The sequence below is a fragment of the Pteropus alecto genome, unplaced genomic scaffold, assembly GCF_000325575.1.
Source record: "Pteropus alecto unplaced genomic scaffold, ASM32557v1 scaffold100, whole genome shotgun sequence".
Taxonomy (NCBI): Eukaryota; Metazoa; Chordata; class Mammalia; order Chiroptera; family Pteropodidae; genus Pteropus; species Pteropus alecto.
Window position 1 is genome coordinate 5,181,535 of NW_006430723.1, and position 26,895 is coordinate 5,208,429.

Consider the following 26,895-nt stretch of genomic DNA (forward strand, 5'->3'; position numbering starts at 1 on the left):
GAAGAAGGATGAAACAAGAATGTTTTACCCTTCTCCATCTTAAGTTTTATAACTCTGAGAGGTTTCTACTCAGTTGATTTAAATGATTTTAATGCTAATGAGGACAGTCTTTCAGACTTGGTCCCTAGGACAAGTAAATATTGATTTTTCTTAAGAGTGAGTCAAGCAAAAGAAGATACATCTTATCCCTTGCTGAGAAAAAAACAAAACAAAAAAACTATGAGAGCAGTAAACATGTAGTGTTTTATATTTTTTATACATGAAGTACATTTTATTACTCTTATTCCTTATGCTAATATTGTTAAGGTAATATGAAAAAAAATTAAAAGATGGTAGTTAAAGCAAGAAGAAAAACATATATGACTTCAGACCAATATTATGTTTTAAGTTTGTAATTGTGAGTTTAAAAAATCCTTGGCTAAAAATGATGAGTCAATTTTAAATAGTCTAATTAGGCAATCAGTTGTGTTGCTTATCTGCATTCACAATGAGCAAATAGAAAACCGGAAGTGAGTACATCTTGCTTAATTAGTCTAATTAAACACCTGCCTAAAACTTCCTGGCTCAGCAAAGCCCTGGCTTCTCAAAATCACTAGCATATTGCTAAAAATATAATTGTTTTTGAAATATAAGTATTTAATTTTAAATACTGTTGAACTATCCTCCACACTGTTAAAAAGTAAAGAAAATGCATATGAATTATGCATTGCTTGTAACGAAAGACAGCAATTTAGTTCATTTAATGATACTATACAGGTATATTCAGTTTAGAAGTATATAAAAACATTATTATTAAAAATAAGGTGCACATCTAAAGATAATTATGAGGATTTTCATAAAATACTTGGGTAAAATAATGGCATGGCCCCCCAGGTATCAGCAGGGCTCCCCATGAACCTTACAACTTCAGATATGCTACCCACATTACTTTAGAATATCCCAAAAAAGAGATTTCTGATATTTTTTTGCTAACTTCTTTAGATTCTGACAACAGAAAATTCATTGTTAAATTAATACCCATTTATTGAGTCTGCCTCAGTTGTCACAGACAGTAGACTTCAGATATTTGTATATTAAAACTTACCATCATGAACTACAAGTCAAGAACTTTGTTCTATTAGCATATAGAATATAAGAGTTTAACTTAGAGATAATTTTTAGTTGAGAGCTGAAAAAATGAGGCCCAGAGAGATTAAATGACCCCGATATTACACATCTACTTAAGTAGCTGGTCTGAGGCTCAAGTTCAAGTAAGTACTCTGACCTTGTGCTCAGGGCTCTTTTCGCTCACAGTCATGTTCAATTATTTTTGGGAGCATCTCCTTTGTTACAGAGATAAGTGCCTTAAGTAAGCTGTCATATTTAAACTTCACAACATCCGTATGAGGTGCATATTATTACCCTCATTTTTCAAAATAGGAAGCAATCTTGGATTCAGTAATTTCTTACCCAGATAAGAAATGGTATTCTCCAAAGCCTGTACTCTTTCCACTACCCTGTGCCACTGCCTTTTACTGACATTTCCCTTTGCAGCTTTGTTTGAGTACTGATCATCTAGACTCCATTCTGCAATTTCAAAACTGCTAATGGTTTGTAAAGAAAATGATGTCCTGTATTAGAAAATGAGCTGCTTTCATTTTTGAGAATTGTCCAAAGAAAGGTCCACAAGGAGAGCCTTGACAAGATAATTACAACCTGCTCATTTTCGCCTTTATTTCATTAATAGTTTCCTAGAACCTTGAAGGCTTTGCGAAGTGATGCTTAAGGGTTGCGGCTAGACAATATGGGAGTGCATTCAAGTGGGAGGTTGGCATTCTATCCAGAAAGAGATGACCCCACAGTACACTGTCAATGTGGTGTTATTTCAAGTAATTGGCCTTTTATCAGCAGTTTATAGTTTAATGGGAGAATAATGTTTACTTTCATATCAAAATCAGAAAATGTCAATAGATGATGTGAATTTTTCCTTTGAAAAACAAAGGAGTGTTTTAGAAAGCAGTATGTTGTGCATGCAGTAATGAAATTGTGTATCCACATCAATTTTTAGCTATAAAATACAATTGATTTGGTTTTAGAAATTTATATTGTATATACAATGAGGCAAATATGAGTTGAGTGTTATCTTAGGGAAATAAACTGGTTTTGTCAGACAAATTAAAACCTGAATTTTTTTCTTCAATAGGCTTATGACTTCTGATAGGCAAATTTCTTAGATTCAATGTCTCTATCTGAGTAATAGGGATAATACTTTCATTTCATCATTCTCACATACGTGTGCTAAGTTTGAAGTAAGAACAAGCTGGGCATATCCAGGGAGCACTTATTATTTTATATTTGATGATGGAAAGAACAAGGTTGCATTATTAATCATGACTTATTTTGGTTCTAGAGTAGAAACTAATTAACAACAGAAAAAATGATGAGTTAGTAGGATTATTTTGCTTTTGGTTTTGGGGAAAAATTGTTTTTAAATATGCTGGGGGGCGGGAACAGTTTTTTTCTAGACTCAGTAGATTTTGGATTAAATGTATTCCCCTGTGGCTTCTAAATATCATTCCCTTCTTGTGAGACTGTTGATTCTGTTTTCAGAAATGCTAATTGCTTAAATAGTTTTTCATTTTAGTATTAATTCCAGCTATTATATTTTTAAGTATACCAAGAATCTAAAGCTTCTTATTAGTACTTTCAAAAGGTGACTTGAAATTTACATTTAAAACATATTATAATTACCTGGATCTGGAATTTGACACAGTACTTTAAAAATATGTTATCAGACAAAATCATAAAAGTCAAGGTAGCATGGTAGAAATTCTAGCCTATATTTTCTGTTCTGTTTGCATGCATGTGTATATGTGTGTGTCTGTGTACACACAGACAAACACAAGGAGAGGGGTGGCTTTTAGTAACTACTACAAAAAGTTTGGGAAAATGAACAAATCATTTTTAGTTCATAATATAAGGTTTGTATCCCTTTCTGCTGGAGAAATTTATTTAAATACATTTAAGGTGTTAGGTAAGAATAACAAAATTAATGTCATGCATTATTGTTTCTGAATAGCCTAATCATTTGATTCTCTTCTGGGTTTTGTTTGTTTGTTTGTTTAACATTAACATGATTTATGCTAAAATCTCCTGGTCCATGTTAGAATTTGAGTTTTTCATTTTTTTTTGGTTACTTCAAGATTTCTTTGTTTTGGCATTTGTTACTTTCGAAAGTTGCCTCTACCCAATATACTTAATAATAACACATATTAACTTTAGCAAATAAAATAATAGGGCATGGTGATAAAGGAATCACATCACCCATGTTGCAACTATCATTTCATTGATGCTCTTAGATTTGCTTGTTCGAAGTGTCTTCAGGAGCCTTCTTATCTCTCGTTATTTCCAGTGTTTGCTGGATGTGGTTGATCTGTTTCTGAATAACTTTTCCTGATTCCTCAAACTGATTAATGTGTTTTGTTGTACCCAGTACTCAAGTGATTGCTACTCCCCAAAACACCATAATGCAGGTTTCAGTGGCAATGGGAGGTCTAATAGCTTGTGTCTAACCACAAGACCTGTCTGTGCTGGAGTGTTGTCTGTTAAGTTATACTTTGGGCTTTACTTACCATTTTGGTTGAAAGAAAAGGGAAAAAGATAATTTAAGATGCTCATGCATGCGTGTGTATGTGTGTGTGTGTGTATTTAGTATGTGATTTATTTTTCTAAATAAGTATACATTCCTGAACTAATATATCACATACATTATATGATATATATATACTTTGTGGAGAAAAGAGGACACTTGTACATTGTTGTTGGGAATGTAAACTGGTGTAACCACTATGAAAACAGTATGGAGGTTCCTCAAAAAATTAAAAATAGATCTGCTATATGATTCAGCAATTCCACTTCTGGCTGTTTGTCTGAAGGACATGAAAACACTAATTTGAAAAGGTATCTGCACCCACGTGTTCATTGCAGCATTATTTACAATAGCCAAAACATGGGGAAAAAAAAAAACTTAAGCATCCATAGATGGATGAATAGATAAAGAAAATGCGAACTATATATTCTTTACCCATAAAAATGAATGAAATCTTGCTATTTAAGACAACATGAATGGAACTTGAGGGTGTTATGCTAAGGGAAATAAGTCAGAAAGAGAATGATATGATCTCACTTACATGTGGAATCTCCCCCAAAAATGAACTTCTAAACACAGAGAACAGATTGGTGGTTGCCACTAGGTGATGGGGGGGATGGGCAAAATGGGTAAAGGTGATCAAATGGTACAGACTTCCAGTTATAAAATAAATATCATGAGGATGTAAAGTATAGCATGGTGACTATAGTTAATAATACTGTATTATATATTTGAAAGTTGCTTAGACAGTAAATCTTAAAAGTTCTCATCAAGATAAAGTCTTAACTATGGATATTGATAGACTAGATTTACTGTGGTGATCATTTTTCAATATATACATATATAAAATAATTGTCTACTTGAAATTAATATGATATATGTCAATTATATATCAATAATAATACATAAATATAGGCATTTAAAAATAATGATATAAACTTTTAAAAATATTTTATTCTTGACTATAAATAATACAGTGATGTAGTTAACATTCACTGTTGAAACAAATAAACTCCAAAATTTTAGAGGCTTAACATAATAGAAGTTTTCTTCTGATTATATAATATCAGAAAGGATCTTTCTGATAAATGTGTTACTCTCTCTTATGGTAAAATTAAGGGACTTCAGCTCCTTCCAACTTATGGCTTTATTATCTTCAGCATCTGGTTTTCAAATTTGCCAACTTGGGAACAAAAACACAGAGAAGGATTTTAATGGACCAGGTTGCGTAGATAGAACATACATCACCGATGCTCACATTCTATTGCCTAGAATTCAGTCAGTTAATTCAGTCTTGTCTTGTGACCAGAGGAAAAAGAAGCGTTTGATAGCACCAGAAAATCTCCTCTATTAACAATAATAAAAATAATAAATAAACTTATTTTTTATTAAAAACAAATATATAATATGTAACTAAAATAGCTAAATTTTCTGCATGATTAGCTTTTTTGAAGTTTTGCAAATCAAAGTTGTTTCAGGGCAGCATTAGGTAATACCTCAAGTAAAGTGGGAGGAGAATCACTGTTGGTAATAATGGATTTAAATATATATTACATCTTCTCTGCTGTGATTAAATTGTCTTTTTTTTTTTATCCTTATAATGTAGCTGACAAAGAGCTTGTGTTAGGAGTAGGAGGAAGGGTCAGCTCTGCATTTTCTTATCCTTCACTTGTGTTTGCATTTTTAGTGCTGTCTTCAAGTTTTAGTTTCTTTGCATGATTCTTTTTAAGCTTCTGTTCTGAGTGTGTGTGCGTGTGTGTGTATGTGCACATGTGTGTGTATGTGCGCGCGTGCGTGTGTGTGCGTGTGTGTATGCGTGCGCATTCTCTTGAAAATCAGTTAATCCTTAAATCCACATAACTGGATCTTCATTAAAGTGTAAGGCCATCACTGCCAATTTCTTGGATTTGTGTCACACATCCCCTTCCTGGCCCTTTCGTCAAGATAACCTATTTGTTATATGTGGCTCAAGACCATGTGATGTCGCGATGAGGTGGTGTGGCCAGTGTAAACGTCAGTCTGGCTATAATTTCTTTTTTAAAATTAGTTTTAGAAAAAAACCAGTGTAGAATCCTGGTATTTTTCCTCCATCCCACCAATTGTCCATTACCCCCTGCAGAGTGTGTGTATTGGAGTACACCAACTTTAAAGAAGGAAAGTGTCAAAGCAAGTGCCCTTGCCAAAGACTGCTGTAAAAAGATTTGATGAGTTAGGGCAGAATGGAAGTTTGGGCCAACTGAATCCTGTAGCTAATATAGTGTTAATTGAAAAAAATTTTTTTTTTAAATTCCTTTACGCAAAGTAAATGCTGTTTATCTTAGACAAGCTTTAGGATAGTAGTGAATCTTGACTGTACTCCCTGGAGGTTGAGGAATGGAGATCTTCTATGCCACTCCTTTCATATGAAACAGCATGCCTTAATAGAGAGTGGAGAAAGCGTTAGATTAATATCTTCTAAAGAAAATTGAGTTTCTTCTGAAGAACATACACCTAATGAGAAGTCCACGCTATTTCGTCTTGGCTCTAGGGGCTGTTGGGATACTTCCTAGGAAATAAGTTTGAATCACTTCTCACCTACAAGATGAATGGATGATCCACTGCCCAATTGTTCTTTTCCATAAATTGTAGCCACCAAAAGTTTAATTTAAAAAAAAAAATTCATATAGGTATAATTGGTTACTTTCTGGCTATAAAAATGCCTAAATACCCAGTCATAGAATGTTTATTTTGGGGATAATTTCTGAAATCTACTTTTTGGTGTTATATTCTTTCAGATAAAGTATTTGGGCAATGAATACCAAAGCAACCAAGTGAGAAGGCTCGATTTGTGACCTTATTCAAAAGTTGAAGGTGCATCAACAAAAAATAATAACTTAAATGGAATAGGTTTTCTTTATAGCAATAAGCAACTAGAAGAATTCAAATCTGTTTTAGATTAAATAATAAAATTTTATCTTCAGGCTTAAGAGTGCTTGCTTCCAGGTCTCAGTATCAGTGAACATGCATCTGAATTGTACACTGTCAGTAGCAGATAACAGGGAGGAAATTTCAAAGAGGCAGAATAATTCTCTCTTTTATCCCTTTATAAATTATTAATGCATCATTAAAAGATCATAATTTCAGAGTCTGACTTTTGAAGCTGTGGAAGCATCAATAACTATATTTCTTACAATTTATTTCTTTTTGTCTGAAATGGAGAGTGGAGTTGTGTTTGCAGGGAAGACCAGTGCAACAAGAAATTCTAGTGCACTAGTTCCTATGCCATGGAGGTCTTACTTTAGGTATTAGTGAGGCTAGAGTAAGTCTGTATTATCACCATTGTTTGCTCCAGACCTAGTTTACTTTCTAGTCTCTCTCTCTCTCTTCAATGTGCACGACATACAAACACCTTAAAAACCATGGAGATTCTGTGCTAGGAAATAATTTCTAATAGAACATAAAACAAGATGAGCATATATATTTTCATATATTTTATAAAGAAAAGCACTTGCTATATTAGTGCTTACTGTATGATTGCTAAGTGAATAAATCAGGTTATCAAGGAATAATTCAAGGAAAAATTCATTTTGACTTATTATTTGGCAGTTGATTGAAAAAAAATTTGTTTTGTTTTGTTTTTTACCTTGACCATTCTTAAAACTGAAGGTTTCTTCTAAAGGCTTCATGTTATCAAGTGTATTACCATCTGAAGGTTTAACTCTCTTCTAAGCTAGACCAGTATTCTTTCTTTCTTTCTTTTTTTTTTTTTTTTTTTGAGGAATTTTTCATTTATTTTCATTTGCTCCTGGAATAAATAACTTGTTTTTGACCATTTTGTTTTCAAATATTCACCCACAAAGCTCTTGCTTTTTCTTAGGCTACACAATAATCAAAGCCCTGTCTTATGTTAGCTGAGTAGTTAATGATGAATGGAATACTTCAGAGTGATATCAACAGTAGGACTCTCAAAGACTTAGTACTCACACCTACGAAGTGCGTGAATCTAGCAAAACAGTGCCCGAGTTAATCATTTTTATTTTCAGCTCCTGGTTCTCTTTTATTGGTCTTCTGGAGAGCTCAAATAATTGCTTGCTTCACAGTTTTCACATCGGAATGCTCTCATTTTTCTAAGTTCCTTGCAATTGCTTTATAGAGAAGATGCCTTCCAACCAAGAGTCAGTGGATCAATTCATCAGCAAGTTCTTTTAGAGGATATGTCATGGCACTGAAATAAGAGGAAGAACTTACCTGTTAGAAATAATGGCTTTATCTCTCTTTCTTTTGTCAACTGGACTGCTGTTTCTGAAAGTAAAGTTCATAATCCATATATATCACAATTTCATGTTATGAATACAGAATGTCCTAACCCAGACTTATCTGAGCAGAAGCACTATAAGTTCTGGAAATTTGCTTCCTAACAGGCATCTAGGTGATTCTTAGGCATGATGAATTCTGATGATCATTATCCTATAATTCAGTGCTTCTCTTATTTTAATGTGCATTTGAATTATTTCGGGATCTTGTTAAAATATAGATTTTCTTTTAGTGGATCTGGAGTGGAGCCTGAGATTCTACGTTTCTAACAAGCCCCAGGTGACAGTAATGTCTCTAGAACTCACTTTCAATTGACTCCCCTGTAGGTGAAGTATAGACAGACGACTGTTGCTGACTCTGGGTAGATGTGACAGAGTTTCTAAGACGAAGTGCCTCGGTGCCCTCAGTGGTGCTCATTGTTTGGGAAAAAGAAGTTTTCTATGTCTATTGAGATCTTAGAAACAAAGAACTGATCAAGTAGAAGAATCATGGACAGAAAAATTGTATTATAATAAAACATATTGTAAGAAAAATTAAAAAAAGGAAAGGTATTGGGCACTGTCTGACTGCTGTTGTGCAGGAATGAGGGGTCTATACTTATGACATTAAATGATGAGCAGGCTATACCAGCCTGGGTCTCACAGTTTTATACTCAGATCACACCATCAACATATCTGAAAACAAGGGTGCCCATCCTCTGGCTATGGCTGAGGTTTTTCATTGGCCAGGGTTCATTGGGACCATCATTATGTTAAGATCTTAGGACCTTTGGCCACTTATCCTCTTATCTATGAGATATAAGACTTCTTTTCTTTGATGAGAGGCAGAAATATTGAGGAAATGTTTGAAGTGGGGCAGGAGAAAAGTCAAGTATCTTTCTAAGCTGAGGTCGAGGAGCCTACAAAGAAGGGAATGTTAAAGATTAAGAGAGCATTTGGCAGAGCTCTCCTCGTGAGTGATCAGATTAATTAAAGGAGTGGTGGTAACAGCATGCCTTTTCCTGGCATAGGAGGGAGGAAAGCAAAGATGAGTACAGAGTGAAGTAAGTTTGATGGTAGGTAAAGCCCTTTTTTAAAACTACAGAAGTTTGGAGAAGGAAAAGATTACTGCTAAGAAAATTAACCAGGAGATGTTTCCAGGAGGAACGATAATTGAGTCAATAGCACTAAATGTAGCACAGTGATATGATAAGATAGAACTAATTTGATTTTGGCAACTTATTAAGTACCTTAGTGAGAAATCAGTTTAAGAGGACTCTGCTACAGGAGATGTGGAGAGAAAGCAAGATTTAGCAGGCTGCGAAGTGAATGGAAAGAGAAAATGGAAACTTTAATGTATGCTTCCCTTTTAAAAAAATTGGCAGTGATTAATGAAATCTAAACTCCTTAGCTTAGCTTTCAAAGCCTCTTAAAATTTTGTTCCATCACATCTGTCTAACCTTACTTCCTGTATCATTCATATATGGCCTTCTTCTCAAGTAAGACCAGTCTCTTTACTGCTGTCGAAAATGTAGTGTCCATTTCTACATGTCAATATTCGTGTTACTGCTAGTCTGTGTACAGGCTGGAGCTTGTTTTTTTTTCTTTCTTTCTTTTTACACTGTACAAAAGATGTGCTCCCAAATTATTAGAGAGGAAAGGAGGATGTGTGGATCTTGAATGACTCTTGCCTTGGGTGAAAGTTGATGTGGGGGTTAGAGGGAGTGCCTGGCTGCAGTAGAAGGAGGTTTCAACAAAATATCAATCTTTTAAACACTGCCAAGACCAGACGCTTAAAAGTCTGTAAGTAATATCTGGATATCAAACCTTACACACAGATACCTGTTGCCTCCAGAGGTCATTGGTATGTCTCTGTATTATTGATATCATCTTTTATGTTATTCATTAAATTTTTTATCATTTTCTCCATACAAAATTCTATATTTTGTGCTATGGTTGTTTCTGATAATATCAATTGATGGTTATTGTGAATATGATATTTAAAACTAGTTTTTTTCATGGCTTACTGATGTTCTATTAGATTTTTATTGTTTATCTGGTATGTAGCCACCTTGTTCTTCACTCTTATAGTAGTTCTAATAGTTTGCCTTTTAATTCTTTTGCATTTCCTTGAAAGAATCATATTCTCAATAAGTAATGACATAATTTCGTGTCTGCCTTTGTAATATTTATCTCTTCTTTCTTTTTCTTATCTATAATAGTCCCTACTTATTCAAAGGGGGCATGTTCCAAGACTCCCAGTGGATGCCTGAAAACTTGGATAGTAACAAACCCTATATATATTACGTTTTTTTCCTATGTATACATACCTGTGATAAAGTTTAATTTATATATTAGGCACAGTAAGAGAGTAATACCAATAACTAATAATAAAAAAGAACAGTTATAACAATATACTGTAGTAACAGTTATGTGAATGTGACATTAAGTAAAATAGAAGTGCTAAATATCACTACAACAGCAATCATATTATCATATATATCAATGAACACATTGTACATTTTAAATGTATACAACATTATATGTCAAACATATTCAATAAAAAATAAAAAGAAAAAGAAGATTTTTGAGATGTTTGCTGTGTTTACTTGGAGGGTTTACGTGCCCGTTTCCAGGTGTTGGCTGGTTGGGTAGTTGAGGTTCCTGGCAGAGTGCCGTGTTAATGTGTCAGAGTAAATCCTCATTACAGAGAACATACTTGCACCTCCGAAAAGTGACTTTTGTGACAGGCTCCTTTCTGCTGACAGTTGCCTCTTTGTGGGTGGAAGTGAAAAAACTGTAATGTGTTCCTGACTGCATACACATTTTACAGCTAACCACCATTATCCGACATTCTCATTCTCAGTGATTTTACCTTTCTTTTTTTGTATATGTAGTGTTTGTACTTAAATGACCTTATAGAGTCCTTTAATTCACTGCATGTAATTAGCAATCAAAAAAATGCTGAATATAATGGCTCCCAACACCGCGTTAACTACTTCTTAAGTATCTGTTCTACCTGTATTCATTATCTTACTTCACCTTTGTTCAATAGGTTATACTTTTGGTGTGATCTCATGCTCCATAAACTGACTGAACATTAATTGTGACTTTGACTAATCACTTTGCTTGCTCTCGATTTGGAGTAAACAGCAGAAATTACAGCATTTGGAACTTTTCTATGGACTAGCTTTCTTGATAACCAGTAAGATCTGTATGCTAAACAGGACAAATAAACCATAGTGCCCATATGCATATGAACATGATAAAAAAACACAGGGGTGATGATGACTAGCAACTTTTGCTGAACAGAATGTGGAAACGTTGTATTTGTTTCTCTCCCAAGCTTCTCACTGAGAGAAAATAAGTTTCAGAATTCTATAGGCGGTAACAAGTTGTTTAAAAGATAAAAAAAGCTTTGTTAGAAAATTAAATAGCTCTAGATATAGTGCTAAAAGAAGTTTGGCAATTGAGATATGTATCCAAATTATGATACCCAGAAAAAGAGTGATCATGCAAATCTGATTTTCAATTCTGGAAATTTTAGCTGGTTAACCAAATGTTGCGACTGAATCATTCAGTCTCCTCAGATTAAATTTATTGTTTTGTTTTTAGAAGATGAGATCAGAAATAGCAAAAATCTTTAAAAGTCCTTGGTAAGTGACACGTACGTAATGAGTATTGATGGCCCACTCTTTATTAATGGCTCATTCACTTCCGCCCTGACTTTCAGGCTCAGGACTGGATATTGGTTCTCCTAACTCAGTGCTCAGAGGCAATTTACATTTTGTTTTATTTTCTTTCCTCCCTGAAACTAGTTACTTCAAAGAGCATAGTATTTGTCAGTCCATGAAAGCACAACCTCCAGTGAACTAGAAACTGAGCTACTGTCAAGCCTGCTCTTTCTACTTATTCACATACTTGTATTTTTCTACCTGAAATAAATGCCTGTTTATTTATATGTTAACCCATACAATTCCATGTTTTCCTTTAGATGAGGCTATGTGATGTGCATTCACAATTTAACAAACAGAGGGTATTTAAAAATGATAAGGTGACAATGTGTTATTGCTAGACGGTTTTGCAGAGCAGTTTTACATTTTTTTTTTTTTTATGTTTAAGGTGACGACCCTTGTTAACACAAGCAACAAAGGCCCATCTGGTAAAAAGAAAGGGAGATCAAAGAAAGCCCATGTACTGGCCGCATCTGTAGAGCAAGCCACTCAGAACTTCCTGGAAAAGGGAGAACAGATCGCGAAGGAAAGTCAAGATCTCAAAGAAGAACTGGTTGCTGCTGTGGAAGATGTACGCAAACAAGGTAAGCAGAATAATACTGTTCAGAGAGATATGTATTGATGTTTAAACAATGGATTTTTCTTGAAAATCAATGCTTATTTGCTCAAAGGAGTTGTCTTATTTTTTTCTGCTCTCTCTGCACTTGTCATTTTTAATATTTGCTGGAATTAGGTGAATAAACAAGTAACAGGTATCTTTTTGTTGTGGCAGGCAGTGTGAATAAACAAGTAACAGGTATCTTTTTAGGTGAATTAGGTGAATAAACAAGTAACAGGTATCTTTGTTGTGGCACAGCTACAAACACTCCATGTCTGCTCTTCAAAGACTTTAAGGTATTTTCTCTTAGTAGATGAAACCTCTCTTGAGTAAAAACTCAGGCCTTAGGGAGGATAGGATGAGAAGACTTTATACTATTAGTCACCAAAAACCCAGGATTTTAAGGATGAAGGGAGGAGGAGAATGTAAAACAGTCTAATAAAATTTTTGTTGCTTTGTATGATTCCCAGATTTATATTTTTTGTCTACAGCTTTCCTCAAAAATCTAGCTAACTAGTTATCGATGGATCAATCAATTATAAAGCTAAATAACTAGCTAAAATGCTATTTATTCGCCATATTTAAATTAAAAAAAAATTTTACACACAAAATAAAATGTACCGCACACCTGTTCTTAAGTATGTAGTTCAGTGGTGTTAAGTATATCCATATTAATGAACTAATCTCCAGAACTTCTTTATCTTGCTGAACTGAAACTCTCTACCTATTTACACACGGACTCCTCCCTTCTTCCTCTCCTTAGCCCCTGGCAACCACTATGCTACTTACTTATTCTATGAGTAACTACTCTAGACATCTCTTTTAAGTAGAATCCTACCATAGTTGTCTTTCTGTGACTGGCTTATTTCAGTTAAAATAATGTCCTCATGATTCATCCATGTTATATAGCATGTGTCAGAATTTTCTTCCTTATTGGGATGAAATAATATTCTATTGTATGTATATACCACATTTTCTTTCTCAGTTCATCCACTGATGGATATTTATGTTCCTTCCATCTTTAAGCTCTTGTGAATATTTCTGCTATGAACATGAGTATACAAATATCTCTTCATGATTCTGCTTTTAGTTCTTTCGTATATGTACCCAGAGGTAATATTATTGGATCATGTGGTAATTCTATTTTTAATATTTTGAGGAGCCTCCATACTGTTTTCCATAGCAGCTGCACCATCTTATTTTCCCACCAACAGTGCACAAGGGTTCCACTTTCTCCACATCCTTGCCAACACTTGATATTTAGTTATTTTTTTTCTTTGTATAATAGTCATTATAATGGGTGTAGGGTGATGTCTCATTGTAGTTTTGGTTTGTATTTCTGTAATGAATAGTTATACTGAACATCTTTTCATGTGCTTATCAGCCATATGCATATCTTCTTTGGAGAAATGTCTATTCAAGTCCTCTGCCCATTTTTATATTAGGTTTTGTTGTTGTTGTTGTTGAGTTATAAGGGTTCTTTATATGTTCTGGATATTAACCCCTTATCAGATATTGTTTCGTAATATTTTCTCCCATCCTGTAAACCTACCTTTTTACTGTGTTGATTGTGTCCTTTGATACACAGACGTTTTAAATTGTGATGTAGTCCTACTTGGCACATTTAGTTGAAAATTCTATGGCACCATGAAATCAAAACAAGTATCTCCCCAGCCTGGCCTCCCTCCTGCATTTCTTACCTCAGTGAATGCAACACATATATATTTAGTTGCAAGTTGCAGAAATCTTGGTACCATCCTGTTATTTCTTTCCTTAAAATATAATTTATTATAAAGTCCCATAGGTTTTAACTCCTAAATATCTCTTAAATGGATCAATTCCTGTTTTGGTTATTCAGAGTCACCGTGTTTTAGACTGCTCCATCCTGTCTCCTTTCTCACAGTTAAGGATGACTCGTTTGCATTTCCTAGCTCAAAGAACACCTTCACAGTGAAACCTTTCCAGACACTCCTTCCATGTTTTTTATGGCTCTTTTCCTTGTCACTTTTCACAAGATAATTTAATATTTGTGGGATGACTTGATTGATAACTTTCTTCCCTCACTACCTATAAATTAAGAGAGACCATACATATATCTTTTGCTGACCACTGGTTTGTACTCATAAAACTTCAATAAATATTTATTGAATGAAGGTATAGATAAATGAAAGTTCTTTCTCCTTTCTTCTTATAAACCTACTACTTTTTAAATTCACAGCTAGATATTTAGTCCGTGGAAATACCAGCTCTCCTTCCACACCAACATCCACATTCTTCATGTTGCCTGCTGCCACTCTCTTCTCTTTAAAAGTTCATTTTGTTTACGTTACACTAATGTATATGTTACTTTAATTTGAAAATTTAAATTCTACATATTTCATCTAATGTGGATGGACTATATTTGTATATATCTTTGAGCAACGTATAATCTGACAAGTTTTCAAGTGCTATTGAAAACTGCTATTCCTTTAGAATTACAGATGGATACTTGTTTGCTTTCATATATCTACAGCCTGAGGACTTTGTTTCTCTCCCTCTCTCTCTCTGCCTCCCTCCCTTCCTTCCTCCTTCCCTTTCTTCTTCTTTTTATTTCTTTTAGGTTGACTGACGTATAATAAATTGCACGCATTTAAAATGTACAGTTTGATAAGTTTTGACAAATGTATACATTGTGAAACCATCCATACTCAAGTGAACCTCTCCTTGGTAGAAAGGTTTTTGACTGAATGGTCCCTAGGCCACTTTCTCAAAGCTTTTTTCTTTTATAGTGACATATTTTCCCTGTTAGTTTCTTTGACCATCTCTTAGCTTTCCCTTATTTTTTCTTGCAACTAAGTTAGTATTGAAACCTTCTGTAGAAATTAATATTTTAGTTTTCTTGATGCTTGTGTGAAATGGTGTTTTTAAGTTTTTGGCTGGACCGTCCTAGTGATATTAGAGTGAGAAATTTTAAAGATGCTAATTTAGGAAAGCTTACAATGGTTGCTCTTAGGATATTTTAAACTTTTTCTATGTTATTCATATTCATTTCTTGTTGCCGAAAAATTATGCATCAGAAATGATGCCTACATGTTAGCTGTATAAAGCTCAACTGCCACATGTCTCTCTGAGCAGTGTCAAATTCAAGGAAACATTACTTTATTATACAAAATGTTTAATAAACAATGTTTTACTGGCAAAAGCCTTTAAAATTCTCTTCTCCTTTTTCTCTCACTCTCAGATATCTCCCGTACACTTTGGCTGCCTGTCATGTGTGAGAAGTGCCTCTTCTCCATGGCAACAAAGTCCTCAGTTTCCCTTCCAATTCTGTGTACTTAGGCTTGCTTTCTTTTGCTTCTCAGTTCTTTATTGTGTCATTTCCTTAGCCTGTCTGGCTGTGCCCAATTTTCCTGTTTGCCCATTAACCAGATTTTATTTACAAATGAGAGTCTGAGTTGACTTTCAGAGAGAGGTGAAAGAAAGGAACTTGAAAACAAGTGAGGAGCATGATAGAAGTATTTAGTTATTGGGAACTTTAAAACATAGTATCTTTCCTTCTATTATAGAAATCTACTTTCTAATATGTAAGATGATATTCAGAAATTGTGGCAACACTGACATTTAGAAGCAATTTCCTCCTTTAAAGTGGCTTCAGCATCCATACATTCCTGTGTATTACATATTATTTAGTGTAGGAACTAAACCTATTAGAAGTGATCTATTGCTATTGAGTTGTTTTTGCTTTTTTAAATCAAATGATCAAAAGTGTTGCCACTTAAAATTTTTTCAGAATGAGTAGATGCCACAAGTTTTAATATTGTGCATCTCCATTTTCAGATTTTTAATTTAGAACCATTTACTATTGTTTTCTTTTAAGTTTCACGACATTTATTGTTATAATTACTGTAATTTGGCAAGATCATACATGAAATTATCTAACTATGTCATTATTGTATCTCATATGATTAACTTTATTGTTTGAAATGCTTTATAATTTAAAAAATGTTACCCTTTTAAACCTAGACTACATGCCAGATTTTTAAAGTGCTCTGTATGGGTGGCGACAGTATTTTTACTAGAATATTATAGTAGAAGATTTTCCTGTACCTTTAAGTTATAATCTTAGAAATGTGATATTTTAGATGGGTAAAGATGGGATATTTGGTCAGGAGAGTGTGTATCTGTCTGTTTTATCATAGATAAATTAATTGAATATGCATAGATTGTCTTCCTAATTTAAGTTTAAATGTCATTAAGATAGGAACAATGATGTATATATATTTATCTCTACTCTTAAAGCCGGCATTGTTCTCTAGCACATGACAGGTTATATTTAAGAAAGAGACTTATATGTTAAGTCAGCAAAGCTTTGGATGTTTTTGTTACTTTGGCCAATAACTATACACTTTAAGCTAAATCACTAAACCACCTTCAGCATCAGTTTCTATATTTTTCAAATACAGAACATAATTGTCGTTTGCTTCATTGGGTTGTTTTACAAAATGAAGCCACAGAAGATTAAAGCAAACTTAAATTTTATAGAGATTTCAGAGTTGGTTAATTAATTGTAATTTAGTAAACCAATCCGTACTCCATATGGCAACAATGCTCTTTCCTGGGCCCTTCCAAGCAGGATGTTGAAGAGTTGAATCAGCATCCAGTAGTGTCCCAGAAAAGGACTGAGTATCTCATGTGGCTTAGGGTAGTTGTAAGTGGTCCCAGAAAACTATGATTGGTTACTTGTGCAGCCAGTGAACCATATGTAGCAAAGCTCCTAATGAGGAATGCAAAGGGAATTATTCCAAGCAGATCTTCATGTTGAAGCTCTGGGCCAAGGAAAGCTTGGGGTAGGGAATGCGAAAACATTTTTAATATTTACCATCAAGATCTTCCCAGATTGAAACCTCCTTCTGAACTGTGGACTGACCTCAGGGTTCTCAGACTTGGGTGAGTATCAAAATCATCTGGGAAGTGTTTGAACCACTTCATATCTGGGCCTCAACCCTTATCATTAAAATCAGAAACTCTGGGGTGGGACCCCAGCATCAGGGGTCTTTAAGCTCCCCAGGTGAGTCCATTGTGCAGCTAATTTGAGAAGAAATGGACTAATCCACCTCCTGCCTATTAGCCCCACTTGGATGACTTCTCAATCCATGTTAGTCAGCTAGCATTTCACATTAGGCAGCTGATTGCACTCAGTTATTATACAAGGTTTATTGGCTTATAGTTTACTTAGAGGTAAATAAGTATTTATAAAGGAGACTTAATATGGGAGAAACACTTTGATAATCTATATTATAGCATTATGCATAGATGTTTCTTATGTTAAATGATGTCATATGATGCCTGACATTCTGTAGTCACTTAGGGAATATGTGGTAAGTAGATACTAGGTAGCCAGATCTATTAGGCAGTTTAATATTTAAGTTGTTGAAAAAGAAAGTCATGCAGCTAGTATTTAAGGAAATATGAAGGAACCGATGTTTAAACTAAGCATTGATTAAAAATTTGTGAAGGATAATGGAGTATTTCAGGTTTAAGCAACCTGATTTTCAAGTCTAAGAAATATGAATGACATTGATAATTGGGGCGAGGGGGGAGGGGTGTGGATAGAGAAGCCTTGATTTGATGAGAACTTTCATATTCAAACATAGTTATAGATATGGTAAGATGATGGAAAAGGACTGGATTGGGAAAAGTTCAGGAACTGGGCTATGTGTAGACAATATGATAAAAGAAAAATAGAAAGGAAGAAAGGAAGGGAGGAAGGGTGAAAGGGAGGGAAGTTGAGAGGGAGGGGTGGGAAAGAGGAAGGAAGTTAGCTGGTTGGTTCCTATCTATTTAGGTAGTATTTTAGGAAGATTAATTTGGCAACTTCATGAAAAGTTAACTAAAACAGAGAAACACTGGATTCAGACATTGCTTGGGTTTCATTGTAATATCACAGAGAAACAAAACAAAATAAAATACTTGGAAGTTATAAGATTGGAGTAGTGGCAGTGGGAACAGAAATAAGAAACTAGATGTTATAGGCATTGGAAAAAAGAATAAAAGATTTGCCATTTGTTGGAGGAAGAGATGAGTCAACATTTATTCTAAGTTTCTGTCCCTAGACAACTTACTTGGAACATTTTAAGAGATGACGAGTGGGGAGAGAGGACCGATTTAGTTTTAAACATTGATGAAAAGGGAATGCCTTAGCAGCTGGCTAATGCTGTGGGAATGGAACTTCGCAGAAACAGAGAAATTTGGAAGTCTTTTGGGTTGATAAATGAAGCTTTCGGAGATGGAGCTTTCTCTGAGTACTTGCCAGTAAACAGAGAAAAGTAGAGGAATGTAGGTTTGGTTTTTCAAAGAAAGGCCAAATTGTGATTAGGGGATGGAATAGAAATAGATACGGAAGGCATGACCTGAAATGTGACCAGAGAGCCAGGAGTACCGAGTACTGAAATTCAAGGAAGTATTTTGCAAAGGAGACAATGATCAATCTAGACTCTGGAATGTTGTTGCAATTATGTCAAATTCTTCTGAGCTCAATTATGAGAAAATACCTTGGATTTTGCTAGAAAAGTGTCATTAATTATAATTAAAAGTGCATTTTCAGGAAGCTGCAAGGACAATAGCGAAATAAACAGAAGGAATAGATGCTGAAAGAACAGAGTAGATGGTGAAGTAAAGGGTGTGGCAGGAAAAGTAACTATATATGCTTCTTTGGTCATCACCACACTATATACTGCACATATTTTTGCTTCTGCAGATAGCTGGGACTCAAATGAGGGACCATATGGTATAATTTTGTGCATTTTTTGAGCCTGGCTCAATGCTCAACACTTAATGCATGATTCAGAAGATTGCCATGGAATGGAAGAAGAGTAATTGGAAAAAACATTAAGGACAAACAATGATTGTTTGTTTGTGTGCTTATTTTGTTCAACCCAAATCAGAAGTACCAGAGCTTAGATCAAAGGAGGAAGCCACTGGTGAGAGCAATTCTAGATACAAAGGGAAAAAGCTCAGGTTGGTGGCCTAAGGTTTTATAGAAAACATGAGAACCAAAGCAGATTGGATGAAATTATCTCAGTTATTTTGAACAAAAGAGGAGATAGTTTTAATGGACTATGTATATTGTTGCAGATTATTTTATATATTTTGTCTGTTACTGGCATCTCTGTAGGGCTCTCATTTTATTTATTGATTACAACTGACTATTATGCTTTCCTTGCATGCAGCTGAAAAGGCTGATTTATAACAGGCTTTATTGTCTAAGGTTTTTTTAAATTTAATTTGTTTACTTAGTGTGTAACAGCATCTGCTAGCAATGGGATGCTCACATATTGTCTTTGTGAATCTCCTTATATTCTAAGTAAATCCAAAAGCTATCATTTGAAAGATAGGTACTGTTCATGTTTGCGTAATAAGCAGATCAATTTAATGGTGTAACACAGTGTTTGGTTTTATGCCATCTCATTATTATATTACCACACCCTCTTTCTTAAGCCATGGAATAGTTGCTTGGGTTTCCTATCTTCAGTCACCAACCTTCTCTGATTGCCCACTCTCCGTCTGGCACATAGTATTTGTTTAATCATAATAGTGTTTAATCAAAATAATTAAGACATGGCCCAGCAACCAAGATGCACCAGTCCAGGGTATAGAATGAAATACACGTGGCTCTAACCCAACTTTCAGAGGGATCTCATGGAGCAAAGTGACAAGAAAGTATAGATAAAAGAGGTAGCTTCTAATGGAACCATTTCATCAATCAAAGATATAGTCAAACGATTCACTGCTCATTCAAGCTTTCCTTTGTTTTGATACAGTCTCAAATGTGGAGTGATACAGTGATATCAACTAGTTCTATTATTATTTCTTTCTACCCAATCAGTATTGAGTAATTGATGACCAGTGGGCAGAGACAGACAGAACAAGACGGGGAAAGTAGTAGAGGCAGAGAGAAAGGTGTCCTTACATCTCTGAGGAAAGATTAAACCTGTGCCTCCTGATGACCTGTTGGCTTTCTCCCTCTCCACCTGCTTTGGTGTTGGGATGTGATGTTGGTGGAATGAGCTGATCCGATAGAAACTCCAGTCAGTATCAACTGTCTGAACTCTCCAGCTGAGATCTGAGCAGAGGCTGTTTCCCTGTCCCAGAAGCTTCTATCTGCCCCTTGACACAGTCCTGCCAGTCCTCCTCTAGGGTCTCTGTGAAAGCACCACAGTTGGGGGAGGAGGAAGCAAGAGCCTTCTCTCCGGCAGCACTTTCCAGAGTTCAGCCTATCTAAATAGGACAGCTGAAGGTATGGAAAGGAATCTGCTGCTCCTCTGCTTGTCCTTTTTCTCCAATATCCCTTACTTTATGCCTCTGCTCTTCACATGTGAATGCTCAGGTCTCCGAGAGGTACTGGACTTCTGTGCCATGCTACTGCCTGACTGCCTAGTGGGATGGTATGTTTCTGTGTTCTGAGGTGCAGTCCTGTTGGTCACGGGGGAGATTTCACTCCTCTGGGGTTGGAGGGCTAGGTCAGCAGGTCTCCACCTTCAGAGGGGGAAAGAATTGTAGGATAGAAAATGAGGATTGGGAGGTAAATCCTGGGTAACAGAGAACGAGAACTTATTTCTCTCTCTGGGTTTCCCCTCGTTGAACCTGGACTTTGCTGAATATAAGTCCTTTACTTTTTAAAATAGTACTTTTCAAGTAATATAATAAAGTGCACATGTATTAGTTCAAGCAAAGGCCGACCTTAAAGTTAGATTGGCGAGTGTCTCAGAGCGCAGCTGAGCCAGGGGTCTGGTGAGGCTCATAGTCACTCTTGTGACACCTTTTCCCCTTCCTTATAGAGGCTTCTTGTCTCAGAGTGAAGTTCATAGACTGCCTGGTTCAGAATCACCTCGGGAGGATGGGGAATGTCCACAAAAATTCAAATTCCTGGGCTTAGCCCCAAACTTAGATTCAGTATGGCGGAGTAAGACTGAGAATCTTTATTTCTAGATAGTACTCCAAATAAATCCTATGCTCCCTAAAATTAAGAATCACTAATAGTCTGAGTTTATTACACCTTTATACGCATCATCTTTAATTAGTCTTTTTTTCATTGAAAAAGATGTTATCCAAGAATGAAATTAATTTTTAGAAGCTTTAATATCAAGAGTTTTAAAAAAATACAAAAACATAGAGATACATATAGTGACTCCAAAATAAAAAGAGGTTTGATGTAAAAAATCATTAAGAAAAAAATGCATAAATGTAAAAATGCACATATAAGACTTTTGTCTTAATGCATATTTTAACATCTGCAGTATTTTTAACTGTTGCATATTTGGCTAAATAAAATATATTTGTATGTCAAAGTTTGAACTAGGCGAAGGCACAGGAATACCCTATGTCAACCTGTAGTCCTTCTCTGCCCTTGTTGCAATATATTTGGAGATTATGACAGCTTATTCTTTATCTGACCCCTCTTTTTGGAGCCTTTGGCTTTTAAAAATTCCATAATCTTTCACAAGAATAACAGTAGCTTCCATTTATTGGTTGCTACTTCATTTGTAAGATATTTTGCATATGTTCTCTCGACATCATTCTGTTGGTCATTTGAAGTATTATTAACCATATTTTACATAGAATGTTATTGACACTGAAAAAATGGCCATGTGTGTTAATAGGCTACTTGAATCAACGACTGTTTATTGAGTATTTACTATGAACAGGCACTATTTTGGGTGCTGGGAATATAGATTTAGAAAACAACTACAGATATTCCCTGCCTATAGGACTATTGCATTCTGAGTTGAGACGAGCAATTAATAAGTAAAAAATTAAGCAGAGTGATGATTTCAGGCTGTAGAAGTGTGATTTAAAAATGAGATGACCAAAAGCATAATACATAAAGATTAAATTGATGTAGAACTTAATATTAACATTGAAAAACTTCGTTCTGTAAAAGACAATAAAGACAAGCCATAGGCTGGGAGAAAATATTTGTATGTTGCATATCTGAGCCATATAAATGGCTTCTATCCAAAATATATAAATAACTCTTAAAATTCAACAATAAGAAAAGGACCAGTTTCAAAGATGGGCAAAGACCTGAACAGGCATGTTACTAAATAAAATATACAGATAGCAAATAAGCATATGGAAAATATTTAACATCATGAAATTAAATTAAAGTATTAAATTAAATTAAATTAAATTAAAACAAGATTTCACTATAGGACTCCTAGAATCAATAAAATCTCCCAAATCGACACTACCAAATGTTAGCAAGGATGTGGAACAACAGAGACTCTCCTTCAGTCAGATGCAAAACGATACATCCACTTTGAAAGACAGTTGGCAGTTTTTTAAATGAAACTAAACGTAGAATTTCCCTGTAATTCATTAAATTCAATCCTGAGTATTTACTCCATTGTATTGAAAATTTATGTCCACACAAAATCACCTAACCCTGTTCTAAATTTCAAAATAAAGTTTTTATTTTAGAATACTTTTGGATTTATAGAAAATTTGCAAAGATGGTACAGAAATCTCCCACTTAGTTTCCCTTATAATTAACACCTAACGTTGCTAATGTACATTTGTCACAATCAATGAACCAGTATTGATACATTGTTAATTGAGTCTAGCACAATAGTAAAAAAATCATAATAACAAACTTTCTACTGATGTGCTTAGCAAAAATGGCAAGAAGAAACACGATCTGGATGCTGAAAAATTCTTATTCTTAAACTGAGTTGCAGTGAGTGGTAAATCATACCTCTGAATAAAATGAGAAATCTAGTTTAGAAGATTGCCAATTCAGGACTGTTTTCTTTAATATCCTTTACTGAGATCCAAACTTGTCAGCCTAAGTAAAACCATTCTTGTCTTTTACAGAAAAGATTTAAATAGGCTTTCAGGGTTATACAAAACACAGTGAGAAAGAAAATGGAAGTCCAAAGAAAAGAAGAAAGGAAAACAAGGTCAGACTAGAGAGGAGCAGGGAGGTGGCCAACGCTTATAACACTTTAGTGCCCAGGCACACTGCAGTGTTTACCCGCCCAGGGCGGGCAAGGGGGCAGGCGGAGCACGATGGAGCTGGTAATATCTTTGCTGTGCACCCAGATTTAAATCCCAACTCCGCGTTTTCATGCTGCATGTGCTGTGTGGCTTGAGCAAGTTACTTATCTTCTCTGCGCCAGTGCTGACATGAGTTAACTGGGCTAATCATGCATAGACTTTCAGAACTGTTGTGCAGAGCAGATGACAGGATGCATGTAAAGTGCTTGGCACCAGACCTAGCATGCTGCAGGCTCTAAAAGCCTATTGGCCATTGCCTTTACCATTATCATTGTTATTGTACTTGCTACAACCAGGCAACAAATTGGGCCCTTGTGCTTTCTCACGGACCAATTGTAAAGGTAAAGTTTAATGACATTTGTTATCACAAACTAAAATCTTTCAGGTAGATCACTGAGTCGCCTTCATTTCATTTGAAATTCGCTTTGTTTTAAGGGACATTCCTTAAATGAAACATCTGACCTCAATCATGCATAAAAAGAAATATTCTGCATTACCACACAATGATAAAGAAGCCATCTTATCGAGCATTTCCTCTCTAATAACTAAGTCTGTAATTCAATAAAAAATACATTTAACATAAACATCTTGAATAACAACAGGATTAGATTGTCCAAGATGAAGGTGATTTGCGGATGTATTCCTAATTATGATATATGCCACTGATTTGATGCAACCCAGGACATTGTAATTAGCAGTGGGCCCTCTGAAACAGACTGAGTGAGCATGCTTCTAGATGGGGATTCCGCTTTAGAAAACAAAGTGAATGGGGCAAGGCAAAAACTCCAAATACCGTGTTAAATCTTGTTAAGTACCTGCTAATAGAAGGTCCCAGAGGATCGGCCGTCTAGCATGACAGAGAGGCAATATGGAAAAATCAGACATTAAAACAAGTTACAGAGTTGCCACCCCAGCATTGCAAAGCTAAGCAGACATCTCACCTGTCTGAAGCTGATGAGATTTCCAGCTAAAATAGGGAGAAAGGGCAGATAGGAGAAACAGGGATGAATGACCTCTTTTAAAAATAAAGATTAATGCCTTATACTCTATATCTAGTCTAGTGTTCCCATGGGTCAAAAAGAATGAAAAGCCACTTTTTTCTTCCAAACACCAGTCCCTTCACTAGGGCTCGTGGTGTCCCTTCCCCTGTTACCTTATGGAAGACTACACTTGTGTGATCATCCCACTCTGGAGTTATCAGTTTCTTCCTTTCTACTGGAACAGTACGAAAGCATGCAAATGTGAGATACATTAAAACAAACAGAAAACCTTACTTAATTGCAAACTCCTTCCAACTGCCTTATTTTTCTGCTGTTTTTAAACCAAAAACTCAAGAAATAATCCACACTCACTCATTCAGTTTCCTTACCCCACGGTCACTTCTTTTTTTTTTTTTATTGTGCAATATAATGTATCCAGAAGAACATGAGAAGTACCAAGGAAACCAGCATGCATACCCTTCTGCTTAAGAAATAAAACATTCTCAGTGCCATGGAAGCTGTGTACTTACTCCTCAATGTCTGTGTGTCCTTCCCTCCCTGATCCCACCTCCAGCTTGGGCTAGGGAACCACAGCCCTGAGTATGGGTGTTCATATTCCCCAACCATTTTCACCATCATTTTATTATACAAATGTCCAAACATATAGCGAAAGTGAAATAGTTTTCCCAGAAATTCCTGTAACTGCAAAACCACCCCTTAAATCTGCCATTAACATTTTGTTGTACTTGCTCTATCACAGTTTTGCTTTCCATGAGTTGGAAAATATATTTCCTACATATAAGTTGTCCATTTTCATCCACACCATCCTGGCGTTGAGGCTGACTGCCCCATGAAACCTGCTCTGGTTGGAGTCATTGGGTCCAGCCTTTGGTCATATCTGGCTATTTCTTTTACATCTTTGCTCAATTTCTCAGTAGCATCACATGGAATTGACAACCACCCATCATCCCTGGGCCACCCACTTTTCTCCCCTATCTTGGTTTCTGTAATACCTCTTTTTCCTCCTAACTTTTTCTGGTCCCACATCTCCTTAGAATTCTAAGTTTTGGAAAGTCTCAGGGCTCGGGCCTGTGCTTGCAATCTTCTCTATAAATCATCTCACTCTGCGCCAAAGATACCAAAAGTTTAACCTCTGGGCCTTAGTTGTAGATAATACTATGTAATTGAGTCCACTCAAACCCAGTTACACCCTCCCTCATTTTTTCTCCATTTAGAAATGGGATTAACAACCAAATTGCTTAAGACAATTATAAGAGAGTTATACTTTATTCCTTTTTTCCCCTCATTCCTCACATCCAAAGCCATGACATGTTATTATATATGTACATGTTATTATTTCGATAAGACACACACGTGCACGCACGCGCGTGTGCGCACACACACACACACGTGACCTTTGAGCCAAATAAAAGAGAAGATAGGCATATCAGCCAGGAGTCTCCAGAGAAACAATATTAAGATACTTATTTTAAGGAATTGGTTCATGAAACTGTGGGGCTATTAAGTAGAGTAGGCCAGCAGGCTGGGAACTGAGGCAGGAGTCACTGCTGCAAGGTTGAGGGAACTTCTCCTCTGGCAATTCTCAGTTTTTGCTTTTCACACCTTCCGATTGATTGGATGAAGCCTACCCAAGGTATCAAGGGTAATCTCCTTTACTTAAAGCAAACTGATTATACATTTTAACCACAACTACAAAATGCCTTGGCAGCAGCACCTATATTGGTGCTTAATTAAAGAACTGAGTCCTGTAGCTGGCCAGGTTGACACATTAAATTAAGCATCATAATATGTAGCAGTTGATAAATAATTTTTTGTGAATTTGAAACAATTGTATGTAGATAAGAGTATATTCCTTTTTTTCCCAAAACCTCCATATTATACAGTGTTTATGAGCCTGCTTTTGAAAATAGGTTGCCCCTTGGTGCTGAATTTCTCTTGAAAATCCTTTAACCTACAAAAGAAGGAGGTCCCTGTGGTCTTCCATATGTATTCTTGGGGACAGTGGAGCTTCAGTTCTGCCAAAAGCCACTTGTGTGACTTGGTGTAAACCAGCCGTTTTGTGTCCAAAGTCTTGTTTGTCAAGTAATAATGCCAGTCTCATCTAATCTATAATGTTTTAAAGAATTTGATAACTTCCAGAATGAAAGAATTTAATATGCAAGTATACTATTGCTTTTTAAGGCATGATTTCCCCTTCATGAAACTAGAAGATAGGCTGAAAAGCTATATATTTTAGGCACATATGTAAATTTTTCTGTTTTGGTTAAATCCATGTTTTAGGTTTTAAGTTCTTATTATGTCAATGTAGATGGCTTATAAAAATTTAATGAAATCTTGGCATGATCTATTTGAAGTTATACTTTTAAAAAATACTTCCAAAAATAAGTATTTTTAAACCAAATAAATAAGAACCAAAAGAATAAAAGAATAACTCAGATTTGTTGGTGCTATAAAGCCAATCTGGCCTTCTACTTTGAATTTCTAAAAATAATTAATGCTGTGTAAATCGATGCATATTGTCGAAATAATGTATTTTCAGTGTTTATGCCATTTCTCTTTGTACTCTCTCTTTTTTTGATTGAAGTATAATTAGCATAAAATACTCTATTAGTTTCAGGTTCTCTTTGTA

At 35.3% G+C, this 26,895-nt stretch overlaps 1 protein-coding gene across 6 annotated transcripts in view; it reads left to right on the forward strand.

The window, feature by feature from the left end:
* Positions 1–26,895, forward strand: part of CTNNA2 (catenin alpha 2) — a 988,991-nt gene that overhangs the window by 184,692 nt on the left and 777,404 nt on the right. For all 6 annotated transcript variants that reach the window (XM_006905230.2, XM_006905232.1, XM_006905231.1 and 3 more), the window contains one exon: positions 12,022–12,217. In XM_006905230.2, the coding sequence (XP_006905292.1) occupies positions 12,022–12,217 (196 nt within the window). The remainder of the gene's footprint in view (positions 1–12,021; positions 12,218–26,895) is intronic.